This window comes from Loxodonta africana, chromosome 3 (assembly GCF_030014295.1).
Source record: "Loxodonta africana isolate mLoxAfr1 chromosome 3, mLoxAfr1.hap2, whole genome shotgun sequence".
NCBI lineage: Eukaryota > Metazoa > Chordata > Mammalia > Proboscidea > Elephantidae > Loxodonta > Loxodonta africana.
The window spans coordinates 205,068,106-205,088,818 of NC_087344.1; the positions used below are offsets into that span (position 1 = coordinate 205,068,106).

The 20,713-nt window shown below is 46.8% G+C and overlaps 1 protein-coding gene across 2 annotated transcripts in view; it reads left to right on the forward strand.

Annotated features, from left to right (window-relative positions):
• RCSD1 (RCSD domain containing 1) overlaps positions 1–20,713 on the forward strand; it is an 83,132-nt gene that overhangs the window by 43,757 nt on the left and 18,662 nt on the right. For both annotated transcript variants that reach the window (XM_023554236.2, XM_064282909.1), the window contains exons 2-4: positions 13,521–13,622; positions 15,492–15,581; positions 20,338–20,409. In XM_023554236.2, the coding sequence (XP_023410004.2) occupies positions 13,521–13,622; positions 15,492–15,581; positions 20,338–20,409 (264 nt within the window). The remainder of the gene's footprint in view (positions 1–13,520; positions 13,623–15,491; positions 15,582–20,337; positions 20,410–20,713) is intronic.

Here is a 20,713-nt window from a genome sequence, read left to right on the forward strand (position 1 = left end):
CATGTGCTTCTAATATTCTGAATCCAATTATTTTTCTTATTCTGCCTCCAAATTGAACACATCCCCATCACTCTGTGGGGGTACATTAATTTTACGTACGATCAAGGATCAAGTAAGTAAATGGTGCAGATGAGAAAGTCTTTACACATTTATTAATCATCTGTTGACTCTGTGACTTCAAAAGTCCTTGACGTATGGGCTACAAGGTTTTGTATCTGGAATTTGCAAGAGCTCATGGACAAATGATGATTGGCAACTTGACCAAGTGGCCATGTTTTGTAAAATCATCTGGGCATGTCTTGATTAAAGTGGAAAATTCCTTTCCTTCTTAGCTTCCTGCTCTGCCATCACCTTGATAAGAAGGGCCAAAGTCTGTTGGCCTCTGCAGTACAAGCACCGGGCTGTGCGCTGGGCATGTGTGAACCTCCCTGGCCCGTCACTTCCAGGCCAGATATAAGCCTGCGATAGTGGGGCTTAGAGCAGGGAGGAACCCAGGGACCCTCGGAAATCATTCAGCAGGGTCAGGGCCTCCTCTGGTCATCAGCATGGCCCTTGCCCTGTCTCCTCCCTTCAGTTTACAGAAAACCATTCATTCGTAAGGCAGATTGTTGTTGTTAGTGGCCGTCGTCCAGTCCGCCACTGACTCACGGCAGCCCCATGCTCGACAGAATGAGACACTGCCCCATCCTGCGCCATCCCCACAACCGGTTGCACATTAGGTCCTTGTGATCCGTAGGGTTTTCATTCGCTGATTTTCAGAAGTAGATCACCAGGCCTTTCTTTCTAGCCTGTCTTAGTTTGGACGCTCCACTGGAATCTGTTCAGCATCGTAGCAACATGGAAGCCTCCACTGACAAATGGGTGTTGACTGTGACTGAGATGCGTTGCTCGGGAATCAAACCCTGGTTTCCGGCACGGAAGGCGAGAATTCTACCACTGAACCAAATGTCCCCTGTGTAAGAGAGTTCTGACTGAATACCCCAGGTAATATTCCCTCTACCATTCACTATCTGTGTAACTGTGAACAAGTTACTCAATGTAACTGTACCTCAGTTTCTTCAGTCAAGCAGCGGTAATAAAGCGACTCCCTTCTGGTGTTATGTTACATACACACATAAATGAGACAATACATGCAGAGGGCTTGGCACATGGTAGGTGCTCAGGACATTGTGAGTCGGCGGCCACTAACAACAACAATCTGCCTTACAGATGAATGGTTTTGTGTAAACTGAAGGGAGCTCAGCTATTGTGAGGCTCTCAAGGGCAGGGACCAGATTGCCCAGCACAGTGCCCATGACCCAACCGGCAGGGTGTCCAGCTTGAGAACTGCTCCCTCCCAGAGGCTGTGAGGGGTGGGGGAGGGAAGGTGCTGTAACAGGAGCAGCTGCAGCTGACTGGGAGGCAGGCCTGGGTCCTTGGGCAACTTGTTCTAATCTTAGAAGGTATGTCTCAGCTTTCTGCTGCAGCCTGAAGGACAAATGTCCCAGACCCCAGGACACACACACTGTCACGTGACTCTGTGGGGACGCAGGAGTGGCCCCTAGTGAGGCTACTTACATGGAGCCTCCAGGGGTCTGTGGTGTACCTCAGGGCTGGTGAGGGTGCACCTGAGCCAACCTGCCCCTCAGTCTCTGTGGGGCTGTCAGTGGAAACCAAGTTTACTGCACTAACCACTGTGAGAGCAGCACACGATAGGAGTTTCTGAACTTGCATGGGACAGCAACAGATTTTAAATTTATGTGTTGGCCTAGAGGAGAGAGTCCACATCCATCGCCCGGGCCAGCCATGAAGAGGCTCTTCAGTCACAGTCTTCCCCTCTCCACCAAAAAGTAAAATAAAACGGAGCTGCTCAGAGGCTGCCAGGCTGACGAGGTTGGATTTGGTCTGCTCCTCTGCCTCAGCACACCCTCTGCTGGCAACCGGGAGAAGAAAGGAGGGGAGAAAAATGCTGAAGGGGTTGCTGGCATCCTCCTCACCCCTTTGCAGCCTTCTCTCAACCTGCCTGTCTCCAAACTCTGGTGTCACTTTGTCACGGGAGCCAAGATTCAACTTTAGCTGAGTCTCACTCGAAAATTCCCAGGCAAGGTGCTGCAGGGTCTGTCCTGGACCTTCTACTCTCTCTGTCCACTCAGCCTTTCTGACAGTCTTTCCCTGGCTGGCCATCTCTAAGCTAACTCTCAGGGGAAGCCCTCATCTCTTCCTTTCCTGGGCTCCTCTCTCCCTCTCCTGTCCCCCGAGCAGCGGGAGCCAGAAATCTGGGCAGTATCTTGACTTCCCCTGGCACCTTCCCAGTCAGTCACCAATTCTGGTCAATCCTTCCTCCTAAATTGCCTATAAGTCTTATCTAATTACCTGCCCTGGTTCAGGCCACCATCGTCCCTAGCCTATAGAATATTAGCTCCAATCCTATGTCAAACCCATATTCAGGGTATCTACTAACTCCCAGGAGGAGCTCTGGGGGCGAATGTGCCCTTGGTCACCTTTGTCCCAGTTTTCTGCACCTGCCCTTCTTGCTCTCCACTCTCCCATAAGCTGATTAGACCTAAGTACCATGAGACCAGGAGCCCCGTCTGCTCTGCTCATCAGGTGTCCCTGGAGCCTAGCCTAGTGTTAGCACGTAGTAAAACCAGTTGATGTGGAGTCAGTTCTGATTCGTGGTGACCCCATGTGTGCTCCATGGGATTTTCAGTGACTGATTTTTTGGAAATAGGTTGTCAGGTCTTTCTTCCGAGGTGCCTCTGGGTGGACTCTGACCTTTCAGTTAGCAGCCGAGCTCCTTAACCAATTGTACCACCCAGGGACTCTGCTGGCATGTCATAGGGACTCAGTAACATCTCTAAATGAGGGACACAGACACTTTCCCTTGATCCCCACCCTACCCCTTTAAAAAGCACCCGCAAAGAAAAGGCCGCTGCTTGCAGTGGAACTTTTTCTGAAGCTTCATGGATTACAGGAAGGGATCACACTGACACCACACAGCAAACAACTTTAAATCAAGGATTAGAGATTCCTGATCTTCTAAATCTTTTTGGTCACCCCATCACCAGATGTTTCTTTCTTCCCCTTCGCCCCAGGATGGGCAGCCCTTGCCCATTTCTCAGGGTCTGACTGATCCCACCTGCCCCTCCACCCTCATTCTTCCCAACAAGCTCAGGCCAGGAAAGGGGTCTTTTGGGCCCAGGATCCCCCTCGGTGGGAGGCGGCGTAGTTGTAAATTTGCTCATTTTTTCACCTTCTATAACAATGGTTGGTCCTCCTGCCTCATAACTCACCCTCTGTGCTCCACCACCCAGCTCCCCAACCTTGCCATCCATTTCTTCCACTGCTGCCTGAGGGACCTTGCAGAAATGAACCTAATAGATTCACTCTTTCCTTAAAACCGTCTGGTAACTTTGCATGGCTTTACGTAGAAGGCCCTTCACAGTCTGGCCTCCGGTTTCCTGTGCAGCCTCATCTTGCCACTCTGAGCCTGAACGCCTTCTCCTGCCTTAGGGACTGCTTGTCGTTCCCTGAGGCTCCCTCTGGCCTCACAGACTTCACACATGTGGCTCCCTCAACAGCAGAGTGGTGAGCTCTCTTCACCCCTCGAGGTTGGCCAGGCTGGCACTTCTCCACTCACACACTATACATTTCTTCCTGTAGGATTTTATCTTAGAAATTAATAGAGAGATGCTCAGGTTTGTCATGCAGAAACTCAGTTAGTTTATTGCAGGGTAGTCATGATAAGACACTCAAGTAAGACCTTATGACATTCATTTAGAAATGGAGAATCAGAATTAAGAATTACAGTTACAGTGTTAGCTCAGTGGTTAGTGTCCAGCTCTTTAGACTTCAGGCTTTTACCTTTAACAAGAGATCTTGGGAGGAAGGCTTAACCACAGCTTGAACTTGGCGGAGGTCCAAGTAGCTAGGGTCCAAGGTTGACGGCAGCAGACAGGATCTCATTTCTCTCTCAGTCTTCTCTCAGTGAGTGAGCAGAAATTTAGGGATTATATGTGAATTTGTCACCTTGGCTCCACATGACGAGGGCCAGTGTGACATCAAAGTCCAGTAGGTTATGTCTTTTCTCCAGGGCTAGAGAGTAGCGGAATGACACATCTTCTCATCAAGGTTAGAGATTGGGGGGGTTGTTTAGATTTATGTTATGTTTTCTTGTGTTGCAGCATGCTGGGTCAAAGTGAATTTACAGGGTGTTTTTGTTCTTTACATGTTTCTATGCCTAAATTCAGAAAATTTCCAAATAACTTTCTCATGAATTATAGATTACTAATGACTTTTTTAAAATGACTTACAGTTAATGTTAGAGTCTCACAAATGTAGACATATTTCTAAATTCATATTATGAATGTTTATACATATGCATTTTGAAAGCATAATAGTAACAACACATGCGGGATTTGAGATCATTATAGCAATGTACAGAACAATCTACCCCTTGATCTCAAATCATATTTCAGATTGCAAACCTTAGCACACAACCTTTTTAAAGCAAGTTTTAACAGAAATATTCTCAATACAATTGGTATGGTAAAAGCAAAAGCTTCTTTTACAAAGTTTGACATCCATTTCCCCAAATTCCAAAAGCTTAACTTATTTAACCATCCAAACAAACTTCCCTGATAGTTCTTTGTCCAGGTAAATCTCATCTTTATTACACTTATGAAGGTACAAGCATTGCTGGCATGTTCTATTTATGTGCAGATACCATAAACACTGTGCTTAAGTTAATCATTACTTTTGGAAACTTTTTTTTCTTTCCTTATTTACCTTTTGGGTCATGGATTGTATATGCTTCATTCCTGCTTCAGGTGGTTGCTTACCTGGTCATATTTATCCGGGGTGAATTTTACATCATTCAGAGAAATATTTGGTTTGGTTAGATGATACATTTCATTAATAATTTTTATTATTCTTTCTCCTGTATGGACTGGGATGTTGTTGTTGTTAGGTGCTGTCAAGTCGGTTCCAAATCATAGCGACCCTATGCACAACAGAACAAAGCACTGCCCGGTCCTCAGGCATCCTTACAATCATTGTTATGCTTGAGCTCATTGTTGCAGCCACTGTGTCAATCCACCTCGTTGAGGGTCTTTCTCTTTTCCACTGACCCTGTACTCTGCCAAGCATGATGTCCTTCTCCAGGGACTGATCCCGCCTGACAACATGTCCAAAGTATGTAAGATGCAGTCTTGCCATCCTTGCCTCTAAGGAGCATTCTGGTTGTACTTCTTCTAAGACAGATTTGTTCGTTCTTTTGGCAGTCCGTGGTATATTCAATATTCTTCGCCAACATCACAATTCAAAGGCGTCAACTCTTCTTCAGTCTTCCTTATTCATTGTCCAGCTTTCACATGCATATGATGTGATTGAAAATACCATGGCTTGGGTCAGGCACGCCTTAGTCCTCAAGGTGACATCTTTGCTCTTCAACACTTTGAAGAGGTCCTTTGCAGCAGATTTACCCAATGCAATACATCCTTTGATTTCTTGACTGCTGCTTCCATGGCTGTTGATTGTGGATCCAAGTAAAATGAAATCCTTGACAACTTCAATCTGGACTGGAATAGTTTGTGTTTTTTCTCCAGTAGTAATATTCAGAGTATTAATTAATTTAATGCAAACTGGAAGGGAAAATTCTGCATTATTGCCTTCTGTTCAATAAGTTAGATGTATCAACATTTTGGATCATGCTATAAAAGTCCAGTTTCCCAGATTATAGACCCCTGTTTACTTAGGCATTCTGGCCATAGTCGTAGGACCTTGAGTATATCTGGAACGGTAATATTGTTGGCAGTTACCAGGTGTCATGATTCCATTCTAATCATTGATCAGGTGGGGCATGTGTTTGCATACTGGGCTGGAGCAAAGGTCCATGGATGCCAATGACCTCATTTTACAAATGAAGAAACTGAGACTCAGAGAATTCCACATTCAGTATATGTCAGAGGCAAGACTGAATCCCAGATCTGACTCTGCGTTTGTTACTCTTTCCACTTACATCATATTGTCTCTGTGCGCGCGCAACCCCACCAGAGACTCAGTAATTCTTTCTTTATACAACAGTTAACAGGTTTTATATGGAAATTTCGCGTACATTATCTCCCAAATTATATTGCTAAGGTTGTATCACTACTGACACTCAGAACGAACATCTCCCTCCCAGCTCTCTGTTGTCCGCTGTTGCTACCTGGGAATTCTCCCAGACGCTGACCTTGTACTACCTGGCGGACCCTCAGGGGTGCCTGAAGCTTTGGGCTACACTGATTTTAAGGACCACCGCAGCAGTCAGGACTGTGTTCCACTGTCTGTGGGCTGCTAGGCCCTGTTGGAGCTAAGTCCTGAGGGAAAATGGGAAGTCCTTGGAGGTCTCAAAGAGGGACACATGATCCAGGTCAGTGTGTGTGCAGAGAACCTTAACTGGGCTTTTCCTTGGGAAAGAATCCCAGAGGAAAATGACCTGCCATTTTCAGGTCCTGAAAGCTTACAAGTTGGTCGGTACTGAATATTTGGGGATTTTTTGGCCTTGTTTGCAATATTTGATCATTGTTCACGTATACCCATTTCTATTCCTTTGCCTTAAGGAGCTGTGGTGGTGCAAACGGTTAAGTACTGGACTGCCAACTGAAAGGCTGGTGGTTTGAACCCACCCAGTGGCTCCACAGGAGAAAGACCTGGCAATATACTTCCATGAAGATTACAGCCACGAAAACCCTATAGGGCAGTTCTACTCTGTCACATGGGGTTGCTGTGAGTTGAAATCGACTTGATGGCACCTAGCAACATTCCTTTGCATTATCTATTTTTTGTTGTTGTTCTTCTTCCCTTCCCCTACATTTTCTACCCCTCACCACCACCACCAACAGCAACAGAAAAACAACCAACAAAAACTCTTCACTCCTTGAGAGCCATTACTGTTTTCCCAATACATCCTGTCTGTAGATGCTCAGGAAGTGTTTGGTGAATAAAGGACCCAACAGCATGGATGGTGGACAAGATGTTTTTCCTTCTAGTGGGTTCTAGAATTTCTTACCCTCCATCACCTAAGCCAAAGAAATCTGGTCCTAACCCATCCCATCTGCAATCTGGCCAAAATGTCTTTGAGGCTCCCCATCGGAATAAAGGAGCAGTCCTCTCACATTTGTGAATGAAAACCAGCTCAGTGTCAATTAGGAGACACCCCAGAGTTCTTCTCTTCCCTACTCTGTACTTCCTCTGACTTTATCCAGTCCTCTAACTTCAAATGTTATCTCTGACTAGTGACTTTCAAAGCTTTGTTTCCAGTCTGGACCAGTCCTCTGAATCCCAGAATTGAGTGTGTTCAACTCAGTCTGCTACATCTCCACTTGGAAGTCTAGTAGACATTTCAAACTTTCATGCCCAAGAAAGAACTATTCATTCCCTATTAACTCACACCAGATCTCTCTCCCCAACAAGCCTTCCCCAAACCGAGAAAAAAGTACCCATATGTTCAGTTGTCCAAGTAAAAAATCCAGGAGTCATATTTGAGTTCCCTTTCCCCTACACCTCGCACCTAATGTCTATCAGTCCTACCTCCAAATCTTCCCCCTTACCACCATCTCCCTGCCACAGCCTCCACCATCACTCCTGGACCACACCATGTCCCTGCCACAGCCTGGGCCACTCCACCATCAGCCTTTGGCTAGACCATACCATCTGTCTGCCACAGCCTGATCCACTCCATCATCAGCCTCAGCTAAACCACACCATCTGTCTGCCATAGCCTGGTCCACTCCACCTTCAGCCCTCAGCCGGACCACACCATCTTCCTACCACAGCGTGGTCCACTCCACCATCAGCCTTTGGCTGGACCATACCATCTGTCTGCCACAGCCTGATCCACTCCATCATCAGCCTTTGGCTGGACCACACCGTGTCCCTGCCACAGCCTGGGCCACTCCACCATCAGACTTTGGCTGGACCATACCATCTGTCTGCCACAGCCTGGTCCACTCCACCTTCAGCCCTCAGCTGGACCACACCATCTCCCTACCACAGCCTCGTCCACTCCATCATCATTCCTCAGCTGGACCACTGCTGGAACCTTCCCACTGATCTTCCTGGTTCCACTCTTGTCCCTCTTGCACAGAGCAGCTTCTCGATGTGTGCGTAACTCAGATCACATCTATCCTTACTTAAATTCCTTGAAATGGCCTTCTATTCACTCAGAATAAATGAAGCTGCTTGTCGTGGTCCATGAGGCCCCAAATGCTTGGCCCCCGACTACCTATTTCCCTTTATCTTCCCCTTTCTCTCCTGTGTAGTGTGCTTCTGCCACACTTCTCTATCTTTACCCTTTGTTCCCGTCTGTGCCTTCTGCTTGGCCCACTTTCCTCTCACTTCTTCCCCAGCTGGGATTCAACACAGGTGACCCCTGCCCAGGTATGTCTTCCCACACCTCAAAGATAAAGCACCCTATTTTATCTTTTTCATAACACTTAACAAATATCTTGTTTGTGTATGTTGTCTGCTCCCTTTGCTGGAATAACTGCTCCTTAAGGACAAAGACTTGACTTGTTCACTGTTACAACCTCAGGGCCTAAAACAGTAAAAATGTGAGAGACTGAATGAGATAACTCCCCCGTAAAGGTGTAAGTAGAGCTGGTATAGCGTATTGGTTTGGGAAGAGCTAGTGCTTTGGAATCCGGAAAATTCTGGTGTTGGCAGTTACTAACTTGAATAGCAAGTTACTTAGCAACTGTGGGCTCTAGTTTCCTCATCTAGAGGTCTTGTAAGAATTACAAAAAACAAAGCAACTGCTACAAGAACAATGCCTCCCACAAAGTACCATGAGCTGGATGGCTTAAAATGACAGAAATTTATTCTCTCACAGGTCTGGGGTCATGAAGTCTGAAACTGAGGTGTTAGCAGGGATATGCTCTCTCTGAAGGCTCTAGGGAAAACCCTCCCTTGTGTCTTCTAGCTCCTGGTGGTTACTGGTAATTCTTGGCATTTCTTCGCTTGCCAAGGGATCACTCCAATCTCTGCCTGTGTCTTCACATGGCCTCCTTCCCTCTGTGTCTCCTGTCTCTTTATAAGGACACTGGTCATATTGGATTAGGACCCACCACACTGTGTATAACCTCATATTAATCTAACTAATAACAACTTCAAAGAGCCTGTGTCCAAACAAGTTCACATTCACAGGTACGAGTGGTTAGAATTTCAATATATCGTTTTGGAGGACACAATTAAACCCATAATAGGTAGGTCGATAGATTGGTCAATCGATCGAATGGATCTCCCTGGCCTGTGCTCTTTCCATCATACCATCATTTCCATCTTACATGATTATCTTATCTCTGACTCTAATCCATCCCAGTAAGTGTGTAAAGGAAGACTCTGGGATCCTCACAACATCTGAGAGAGACCAAATGTTGGTCCTTTGGAGATTATCGCCTAAGCATGGTGATATTTGAGGGGGGTGAGTACCTTACATAGCTGGATTAAGAGCCATTGCAGCTCTGGAAAGCAAAGAAGCAAGCAAGCCTTACCTTTGAGGCGTTAGCTTCTCTGGCCTGTTTCTGGTGAGCAGAACCAGCTGCTGTCAAGTCAACTCTGAATCATGGCAACCTCACGTGTGTCAGAATAGAACTGTGCTCCACAGGGCTTTCGATGGCTGGACTTGAACCTCCAACCTTTCAGTTAGCAGATGAGCATGTTAACCATGCAGAGACTCCTTGGTAAGCAGAGGACATTCATTTTAACCCAGAACAAGGGTTCCTCAGCCCCCAGGCATAGTCCACTCATTGCTTCTCCCAAGCTGTAGACCAGGGGGCCTCCCTGGTGCCTCGTTTCCCTAAACCATGGCCCAGAGACTGTTAGACTCTTAGTCGTTGGACCAAGGAGCAGGATGGTGAAACAGAGGCAGAGCCAAGGAGGTAGGTAAAGCCCAATTCAGGCCTGTCCACAAAGGTTCCACTATGCGGCTGGTAGACAGCATCCAAAAATATATTTCCTCAGCATAGCAACTGTGTGGAGAAAGTTCCATGCCATCCAGACACAGGGGCTCCTCAGCTCCCAGAAGGAAGTCCCACAGAAATGGAAAGTAAACACTCGAGGTAATGTTCTTCTGGCCTCGGCAAAGTCAGACAGGAACCACAGGAGTGGTTTTTAAAGCTGGGCAGAGGCAGGCCTGGGCAGGGAGGACTTGGAAGCAAGACCTGGGCCCAGGAAGATGGAGGGGGAAGTCCGTAATCTAATCTGTAAAGAGAGGTGTGAACTAAGCAGGACCCAGAGAGAGACGAGTCCAGAAACCAGCTTGAAGACCAGGAGATTGGACCAGGAAGAAAGGACAAGCTGAGGTCAAAGCAGCGACTGGGAGCCAGCATGTGGGTGCAGGCAGGTGAGGGTCCTGTAACTGGGTGTGGTCTGAAGAGATGAGTTGAGGGTATCAGTGCGCTCTGGGAGCAGATGCCCGGGCCCCAACACTGGCAGACTGTGTTGGATGACGAGGGAAGAAACCACCCTTAGATGAATGCCTTCTACATGGCAGGCTCTGTGCTAAGTCCCTTATGGACATCTGAGGAAGAAAGAGAGAACTCTTAGTTCCTGGAAGACTAAGGGGTCCCAGGAAAGTCTGGGACTGTAGCTGGGGTCACTGAAGCCCTTCTCAGAATGAAGAACACAGCCAAGTAGGAACATGGCCTTCCCACGGCAGCCTCAGAGCCAAGAGAGAGCTATTGAGGAAGGCTCCATGGGTCTCATTGGCCCGGTGCTGAGGTGGCACTATGTGAGCCCACTGGAGGAGGTCAGTAGTGGTACCTGCTGGCAGAGGAGAGTTGTAAAGCAGAAATCAAGGCAAAGCCTCAAACAGGCTTATGCCTGGCACCTGTTCATCCCCATGACCATGCTTCTTCCGTTGTCCTGTGCGACGCAGTGGCTACTAATTTCAATGTTTACATAGCACTTTATAGCTTTCAAAAACACTTTCGCAAATTGTGCTGTTTGGTTGATGTCCATTGCTGGATTATCAGGAGTTGGAATCAAGTGTTTTGTAGATTATCCTCTGTTCTGCCGCTGCTGGGTAACTCTGGCTAAGCCACTTGCATTCTCTGGGCTTCTATGTACGCAGCTGGTAGCAGACAATAATCACAACCAGTCCTCCACAACCCAGGATGAGAAACATCTGGAGAGGGGCTGGTGGCGAGTGGGTTTGCCAGACTTAAACTCTGGAGTCCTTAGACATTCTGAAGAAAGCCCATTCACTGGGCTCCAGGAAAGCAAAAAACAAACAAACAAACAAAAAACTCGGGCATATTATAACCTTTCTTTCAATCCGGCTTTTAAGCCCTAAATGCTTGCAGAAGACTCATAGTTCTCTCTCTTCTGAGCCCCTCCCCAAGCCCAGTTTCGAGACAAGGAAGTCAGGGAGAGTTTTTGATTCCTGTATAGCTCTATTTTTAACTGGAATGTATCTCTCTGTGCCACCAGTGATTGGCGCCTTTGAAGCCGAGGTACAGTGCGCTGTCAGCAGGACCCGAGCAATAAATAGCAACGGACAGGGAGACAGAGCTGTTATGCGGCAGGGAGTTAGACAGATGGACAAAGTGATCAGCCCAGTGTCTTTGCCAAGCATGGCTCAGTTAATCACACACCATCCCTAAAGTCTCGCCATTCTTCTAGAAGGACAAGGTGTTCATCCCTGACCAATCCTAACGTCTCAATTGTGACAGTCAAACAGGTGTGAGTCTTGGAAGTTCTGTCACGGGTGAGAGGCTGTGCTAATCAGGGCAGGGCATCTGATCCTCCTGGCTGTCCCCCAGTGTTATGGGGAAATCTGGCATCTTGGATAGAGGTGAACCCTTTTATGTCTTTATGTGAAATCAACATTGGCGGTTAGGCTAGGAAAGGGGAGAAGTTGAATTAGAGCAGGAAACAGTAAAGAGGGGCCTGTCTTTTCCTCCAGAACAACCCAGTCCCAGACCCTGTCTGTAGTCCATGGCCTCATCAGTTCTTCCTCATCTCTGAACAAAGCCCTCTTCCCAAAGCTTGGCCTCTGTTAATTCGCTTCATGAGCAGGGCCAAGCTGTCTGCCTCTTGTCTGCTCTAAGAGTGACCAATGACATTTAGTTTGGAGGGAGCACACAAATAAGAAAGCTTGGAGATGCTTTCAGCACAACAAAGAGGGCCTAGGAAGTAAGTGTGTGTGTGTGTGTGTGTGTGTGTGTGATGTGTAGGGATCCAAGCTTGCTGCTGGTGGGAGCATGCTCTGTCTTTGTAGCGAAGAGCCCCATGGAAAGGCGGAGATGGACTTTCTGTCGGGCCAACCACTGCCCCCAGCACCCCACTTTCAGGGTAGGCGTGAGAAAGGGAAGTGGTGGAGGGGTATTGCAGTCTGTGGAAGAAATGCCTTCATCACGGTGACAAAAACAAAAACAGCATTATAACCAGGTGGTTATGCAGGCCACCGAGTATAACCATGCAGAGCTGTGGCGCTGTGTCCAGCACTCACCAACCTGTCTCAGGCCTTGAAGACAAACCCATGTGGAAGCGAACAGTCAGTTCATGGAGCCTGGAAGCGCCTTGAAGGCGGGCGGCTCCTCTCCACAGCTGGCCACATCAGCTTGGGCAAACCTAACTTTCAGGTTATTCTTTCGGCAAAAAGGACTAGAAGAGGAAAGTCGGCCATCTGCCAGTGCCTACGCCATGGAGATAGGCAATTAACCTAAGTCGTCAGAAATGCTCTTTGAAGGGCCCCATTGCTGGTAATAATAACAATGCTTATAAAGCACTTAGGACGCATCAGGCCTTTCCCAGCACTTTATAGTGAATCATTTAATCCACAAGACAAATTTCAAATGATGTGCTACTATCATCCCTGTCAAGACACAGAAAGGTTAAGAAATTTCTCTAAGGTTACCAAACACCTAGGAGATGGGGCGAGTTAGCGGTTGAATCCAGGCAGTCTGGCTCCTCCTCACTGTGCTACTTGTCTCTCATGCTATGTATTTATTCATTTGACAAATATTTACTGAACATGCCTTTGCCCAAGCACTCAGATAGAGGAGACAGGCACAAACTCAGATGTTAAATGTTCAATACAGGGCATTTGCTCCCCTTGCCACACGCAATTAAAAGGCATCTCCAAACATGTTTTGCCAGCCGCCATCTGAACAAAAGAAAGAGGCTCCTACACGGTCTCCATGACACACCTTTTCAGGTGGGGTCTTTGAGGACTGAGGGACCCCGCCCTGGCTTGCACTGCCTCCGAGGTCCCTGGCAGTCCTACTGGACAGAACCAGGTTTCACTCCTTGGCAGATCCCCAGTACCACACCCAGGGCCAAGCACACTGCACATATTCACGAAATGGGGTCGACTGAGTATTTTTTAAAAACCTTTCATGTAGGAGCCAGTTGAAAAATGCTGTTGAAATACCTCATTGTCACAGCATTCCCGTTTGTGGCCACACAAATGCCTTGCACAGCGCCCGGTACCCAACACAAAAGACCCAGAGGACACATTTGTTGATTAATTTTGCTTTTCTCCCTTGGTTTGCCAGGGAAGACCGGCAGAGACCAATGCCAATGTGGACAACTCCGCGCCCCCATCAGTGGCCCAGTTGGCCGGGCGGTTTAGGGAGCAGGCAGCTGTAGCCAAGGAGGTAAGTCAGGGGGCCTTGGATGGAGCCCCTCTTCTGGGAGGGCGCTTAGAGGGAGGGTAAGTCTGGGTTAGGCCCGAGGAGAAGGAGGAGGAGGCTTGGTAATTGCCAAATTAGGAAGAGAAGCCAGAGAGGGGTCTCTTTGAATGCAAGGAATGTCACCACTGCCTCTGGGCCTGGTGCAGGAGCCTTCCCCACCAGAGTGAGGCTCTGGTAGGGAGGAGCTGAGCCACAGGGAAGAAAGTGACAGCCCTGCCCGCTAGAGATGGGAATCTATTGTAAGTATATATATATATGTATATATGAAAAACTCACTGCCATCGAGTCCATTCTGATATAAAACACGGAGCTCTGGTGGCGCAGTGGTTAAGAGTTCAGCTGCTAACCAAAAGGTCAGTGGTTAGAATCTACTAGCTGCTCCTTGGAAACCCTATGGGGCAGTTCTGCTGTATCCTTTTGGGTCACTTTGAGTTGGAATTGACTCAGCGGCAACAGGTTTGGTTTTTTGGTTTTATATAATTGCCAATTCAGGTTTTTTTTTTTTTTTTCCCACATTTGCAATTTGGTGATATCAGTTACATTATGGATTCATTTTAAGACAAAGGTCTGCTTCATTTTCGTCTAGATTGTCCACTGATAAAGTCTTAAATCTCACACAGTTATTATGCCAGGCCTGGGTTGGTTCACAGTGAAGAATTCACATTCTCAAAAAGCCCAGACTCACTGGATTGATTGAGATTAGGGTACTCCCGAGACTGTAGCCCTGAGATACTCTTTAAACCTCGAACCAAAAGTATCCCCTGAGATCACCTGTTAGCTAAATAACAGACAGGCTCGTAAAATAAAGAATATCACCCATGAGTACTGTGCTTCTTTGAAAAATCATCTGTGAGACTAAATGATCAACGATTACTCTAAAGCAAAGATAAGAAGGTAAGGGGGCAGGGAAACTAGAGTACTGGAAATGGAACAACCAGAATGAAATTACTGAGCATGTTGACACACTGTGAAAAATGTAACTAATGTCACTGAACAATTTATGTAGAAATTTTTAAATGGGAGCCCAATTTGCTGTATAAACTTTCACCAAAAACACAGTAAAATATTATTTAAAAAAAAGAGGTCCCCTTCACCTGCCCCCCAAGCTAAGAATCAATAGCCGGGCAAGATTCCAAACTGAGATGTGAGAAAGAGGAGAGGACCAGAAGGGAAGCACGACCAGACAGCAGACAGGGGTCAGAAAGGAAAGGGATCCAGGGACCAAGTGAGTCTCGGGGAATTCTGCTGGAGAGGAAAGTGGGAAAAGGAGGGTGTGTCCAAACTTTGGGGAGACTTGGGCTAGATTCTCCCTAGTCAGATGGTCTGAGGAGCTCATTAGCAGTGAGATGAGGGCAGGGTGGCCCAAGGTGGGGGTAGTTTATATGGCCCCTCAGGGCAAAGGAGTACAGAGTTGGCATGCTCTCTTAGATGCCTGTTTTTGCATCTGAAAAGTCAGATCCATAATTTCTAGATATTATAAGAATATCATACAGGGTGAAGAAGACAGCATGGACCTAACGGTTTAAAGGCACTACTTGAAAGCTGGATATAGATGACCTTGTGAGATTGTGGTGCACGCCAGTGGGTCTCAGATTAAAGCGGTGCTCTACAGGAAGGGAGACCAGAGGAGAGGCTGAAAGTCAACATGGGTAGATGCTAAATAAACTTAGTTTACATAGACGTTAATGGGCAGTCCCCTTCATCCTTTCTTACTCCTACAGACCTCCCTAAACATTCCTAAAACCAGTTTCCACTTCCTTCCACTTTCTCACTGTGCCTGACTAGCTTTCTCTCTCTTCCTTTCTGTGTGTCTGTCTGTCGCCCAACCTCTAGACACCAGCCAGTAAACCAGCAAGAAGGAGACCGCCCTGCTCCCTCCCCCTGTTCCCCCCCAAGGTAGAGCTGGGCCAGAATGGTGAGGAGGTAAGTGCTGTGCGGGCTCATGGGACGCTGGCCGTGGGCTTTCTTTCTCCTCCTGGTAGGAAAGGGCACAAGACTGAGGACCTCAGTGCTGCGCAGGGAATTTCTCCATCACAGACTCTGCTTCTTAACACTTCCCGAGTGCTTTACTTTGAAACCAGGCTCTTTTCCACTCTCTCTTACCCAGCCTCCTTTATGAGTTATCAAGGATGGGAACACTATTTTTCAAGCCAGAGAATTTTCAGCAAAGAGATTGGGCCACAGATGATCAGCATGCTTGATGCTGGGGCAGCAGAGTTACGCTTTCTTCCCAGGGCTGATTTATATGCTCTTTTACATGTGGAGAACGTACTGGAAAGAGGGGAGACACTTGCACAAGGCAGAATGGTAATGAGAGAGAATCTCATGGTTCTGAGGAACCCTTGGAAAGGCTGGCTGTTGTCCTGGATCATTGGAAGAAAACCAGAGCACACAGGAGGCCTCACTGCCCTCAGATATAAATAGCCAATGTTGCCAGCGGAACGAGGGCTCTGGTATCGTAGATCACAGCCAGTAGTAGATTCCCTGCCTGCATATTCACCTATCCTTATTTATCTAATTGTAGCTCTAAGAGTGACTTCTCCACGCCCTATCTCAGCTGCCAGTGGACTTCACTGTGATCCTAGTCCCTTCCAGAAATGAGTTTGCATGTTCCATTGTCCAGCCTGGGAGGTCTAGCCCCAAATACAGCAATCAAGCCAAGGGCAGTTCAGTTCCCACATTCCACTTCAACTCCCTCTTTTTGTTTTTTTCTCCTCTCCTTTTGGGGACCAACATCCTGATGATGGACACTGGATACCTGCGTGGACTTGGGCAAGCCTCTTGTGCCCGCATCTGTTCATCTCTAAAATGAGAGTTGAAATAGATCCATGGTTTTCAAATATTCTTGTCAACCCAAGGCTTATAGTCAGAAGCTGATCAGATAAAACAGATAAACTCAGAGCTTCTCCTGGTTGAGTGGGATGATGGGGGGCAGGGAGGGGGAAGGGTTCTGGAATTCCATCTGCTCCGAGAATATCCTTAAATTCACTGAACAAAGGTTTTATTCTGGGATGGAAACCCCAAGGAGCAAAGTTTAACACTGAGGTTTTTTTTGTTGAGGTCTCTTTAAGCTCTAACATTATGATTCTGTGATTTCATGGGATTACCAGCCCCAAATACATATCAACAACTTCACTTTACTGAGGGTCAACAACTCCTTATAACCTTCACCCTCTGGTCTTCGTGCCTCTGTGGTTACGCAACAGACCAACACTGCAGCCATGAAGGAGCCTAATGGGAGCCTGCCCCTTGAGGACCTGGACTTGGCCGCAAAGTCACTTCACCACACTGAGCCAGTTCCCTTATTTGTAACACAGGGTCAAGAACACTAAGCAAACAGATCATGGGGGCTGGCTGGGCAAGTCTTTCCTTGGAGTAAAAGTGGATTGAGTCAGGTTAATGGTAATTGGTTAAAGCAAGCCCTTTTCAGTGACTTGGAGCCCTGGTGGCACAGTGATTAAGTGCCACAGCTGCTAACCAAAAGGTTGGCAGTTCAAATCTACCAGCTGCTCCTTGGAAACCCTATGGGGCAGTTCTACTCTGTTCTGTAGGGTTGCTGTGAGTCAGAATCAACGAGACAGCAATGAGTTTGGTTTGGTTTTGGTTTTCAATGTCTCTGGGGGAAATAAATGTACAGGTTCCATCCCACAGAACCCATCCAGTAGTTAAAGGCATCTCGTGGCCGGGGCTGAATGAATAGGAAGGTGGATTCTGGAGTGAAGTCCTGCCTAGAGTGACAGGTGCTTGCACACGGAAGGAGACTGCCTCTGGGGGTCTCTGACTTCTCACGGCCTTGAAATATACATAGAAATAAAATGAATGGCCAACTAGATGGTTCCTAGCTACCACAAGTAACCACTCTAACAGGGATCACCACAGGGAGCTATGGACAGAGTGGGAGAAAAATGTAGAACAAAACTCAAATTCATGAAAAAAGACCAGACTTACTGGTCTGACAGAGACTGGAAGAACCCCCCGAGTCTATGGTCCCTGGACACTCTGCTAACTCAGAACTAAAACCACTCCCAAAGCCCACCTTTCAGGCAAAGATTAGACAGGCCTGTAAAACAAAAAATAATACACATGAGGAACGTGCTTCTTAGTTCAATCAAAAATACAAGACCAATGGGCAATCCTGCCCAAAAGCAAAGATGAGAAGGCAGGAAGGGACAGGAAAACTGGACAAATGGATACAGAAAATCTGGGGTGAAAAAGGGGAGAGTGCTGTCACATTGTGGGGATTGCCACCAATGTCACAAAAAAAGTGTATAAATTTTTTAATGAGAAGGTTACTTGAGCCGTAAACTTTCACCTAAAGCACAATTAAAAAAAAAAAAAAAAAAAAAGAATGGCCAGCTCTGTGAGGCCAGGCCCACACTTGCCTTTCACACTCCTGTAACCCAGCCCGCAGGAGCCTCTGTGCCATAAACCATGGGTGGGCCTGAAGGGAGGGCCCTGGTCAGTCTGCCCCTTTGGTCCCAATGCACAGTTCTGGGAAGGGGCTTCCCATCCCTTCTTCACCCCCGCCCTCTCCCTGTGTCTGCTCAGGCCTGATAGGGTGGGGCCAGGCCACCTGGATGACCGGGGGGTCTCTCTCTCAGGAGGACCCAACCAAAAGGGTGTTTAAAGTAGCCACGGAGCCTGCCACTATTTACACGTTAAAGAATGCTGCCACCTGCCGCCCTTCCTGGGAACTGTCATTAGTGTGTTTTGGATTTTTTCCTGCTTTGTAGTACGCCAAGTTTGTTTCCGCCTGGGAATTGACTCGACGGCACTGGGTCTGGGTTATTTTGAAGTTTAACTCAAATCAGCAAGGGCCTAATGGAGCTTCCGCTGGGTCACCGGCACTGTCCTGGGGTTAAGGGACAGTATTTACTGAATGCCCACTGTCTTCAGAGGACAGAGGTCAGTAGGGGAAGAGGACAGCTTATAGAATTTCATAAAGGGAGTTTTACCAGCAAAATGTTGCTGCAGTTTTTCTAACAGTATCTTTAAAAACACCGGCCCATGTGAAATTATGCTGTAAAGCATAGAAATCAAGGATAATGCAACTTGGCCTGGAAGCTCTTTTTACCCACCACTTACTGTGGGCAAAAGTCTACTTGAAAGACTGCTCCAGGAATATGGCTGACAGAGGGACGGTAGAGCTGGAAGAGTCCTCAGGAATCATTACTCCAGCCCTCCCGTGTTTGGGTGGAGGAGGCTGAGGCCAGGGACATCCAACTTGCCCCCTGTCAAAGCCAGAGTTAGAAGGGGGTCTCCAGAGTCCCAGCCAGTGACTGTCCCACTCTAGCATGCTCTCGCTCAGCATTGGGCCCTAAGAAGGTTACAAGGAGTTGAGTTGAGTTGAATAAGTCTCCCCCCTTCCATCACTAAATTGTAGTCATCTCATTCAATAAATATCTCAGAATATTTCTAACAGATTGAACATTTTTCCTCCTCTTATGATTCAGATAAGTTAGTATGTGGAGGTGTGGGGAGGGAATTCTATACTTCGCATCTCTAAACTACAGAAAAATGCCATCTCTGTCTTGGCTTCTGTCCAACAGTGAGAGTCATCATGGATCTTCTTTTTCTTCACCTTTATCATGGTTATCACTTTGTCATTCTTCCATGCTGAGGAGCAGTGTACCCGTGGAACTGGACTAAAGCTGCAGAGATTTTATACAACACAAGATGGAGTTAATATTTTTAGGTCGTATAAAATCCAAAGACAGACAGGATTTCTGATAGACATTATCACCAACAATATCTACAACTAATATCGCCTACGGAGCCCTGGCAGCACAGTGGTTAAGAGTTCAGCTGCTAACCAAAAGGTTGGCAGTTCGAATCCACCAGTTGCTCCTTAGAAACCCTATGGGACAGTTCTACTCTGTCCTATAGGGTTGCTATGAGTTGGAATTGACTCAATGGCAATGGTTTTTTTTTTTTCAATATAGCATACATTTGGTTTATATAATGATATAAATGTGTAGATATATAGACATATATGTATGTATGTATCTGTATATGTCAGCCATTGATCGCTATTAGGGGGCAGAAGCTAAATCATATCCATCTTTATATAACTAGTGCAGTGCTGGAATGTAGTAGACCCTTGACTGACATCTGCTTAATTAAAATGAAATTTAATGTTTTGGAAAATAATTTATAAGCAACGCCTTTGGAATTTTCTAAAATGTCATTAGTTTGAGGGGAAATTTCAATAATACCTTTATCAAGTTTCCCTCTTGTCCTGTGGTTTCTTGTTTTGCTTGTGACAAACAGAATGGATGGCCATTTTGCCCTTTGTCTCTGAAAGTCCCTCATATTGTTGGTTCACATTGTTGACAGTCACGAAGTGATGGTCTTGCTCCTCTCATACAGAATTTGTTCCCTCATAATGACTGTGAAGTCGTTCTGCCTGGGATAGAGTCCTCCTCTGTTACGGATGTCTATCCTGACTTCTCTGACTTACATATTCAAGTGGTCTTTCTTGCTAGTGGTGAGAAGGGGGGTGGGGGGAGAAGAGAGGAGCTCATGCCATGACGAGGTAAGTGGTCTACAGAAACTAAGCGATGAAGTGGAGAAACCGTCTTCTTCTCTTCTCCTTCCCCATGTGGCCTCTGACTCCCAGCCAGAAACCCATCTCTGTACTCCTCACTCATTTGGTTGTTTTGGTCTATTTGCTCTGTAGAAATCACCACCCAATGCAAGCCACCATCCTAAAATCAAGGTGAAGAGCTCACCTCTGATTGAGAAGCTTCAGGTAAGTACAGAATTATCATTGCCCACTGCTACCTCTTCCCCAACATTTGAGTGTCTTTGGGGTCTTAAGGGTAGCCCCATCTTTGCCACTTTGATAGTTGCCTTCTGATAACCACCTAGTGACCAAACGGTTCCAAAGGATAAGGATCTCACAGCCTCTACCTGTTGGCTAAGGGCTAAGATAATGACCATATCAAACATGATCTCATGTAGTTACCACCTAATAATGGTTGGTAATTGATGCATAAGAGGATGCCTGAAGAATCTTTTAGGAAAAGGACATTATGCCCTCTCACCCACAGCCT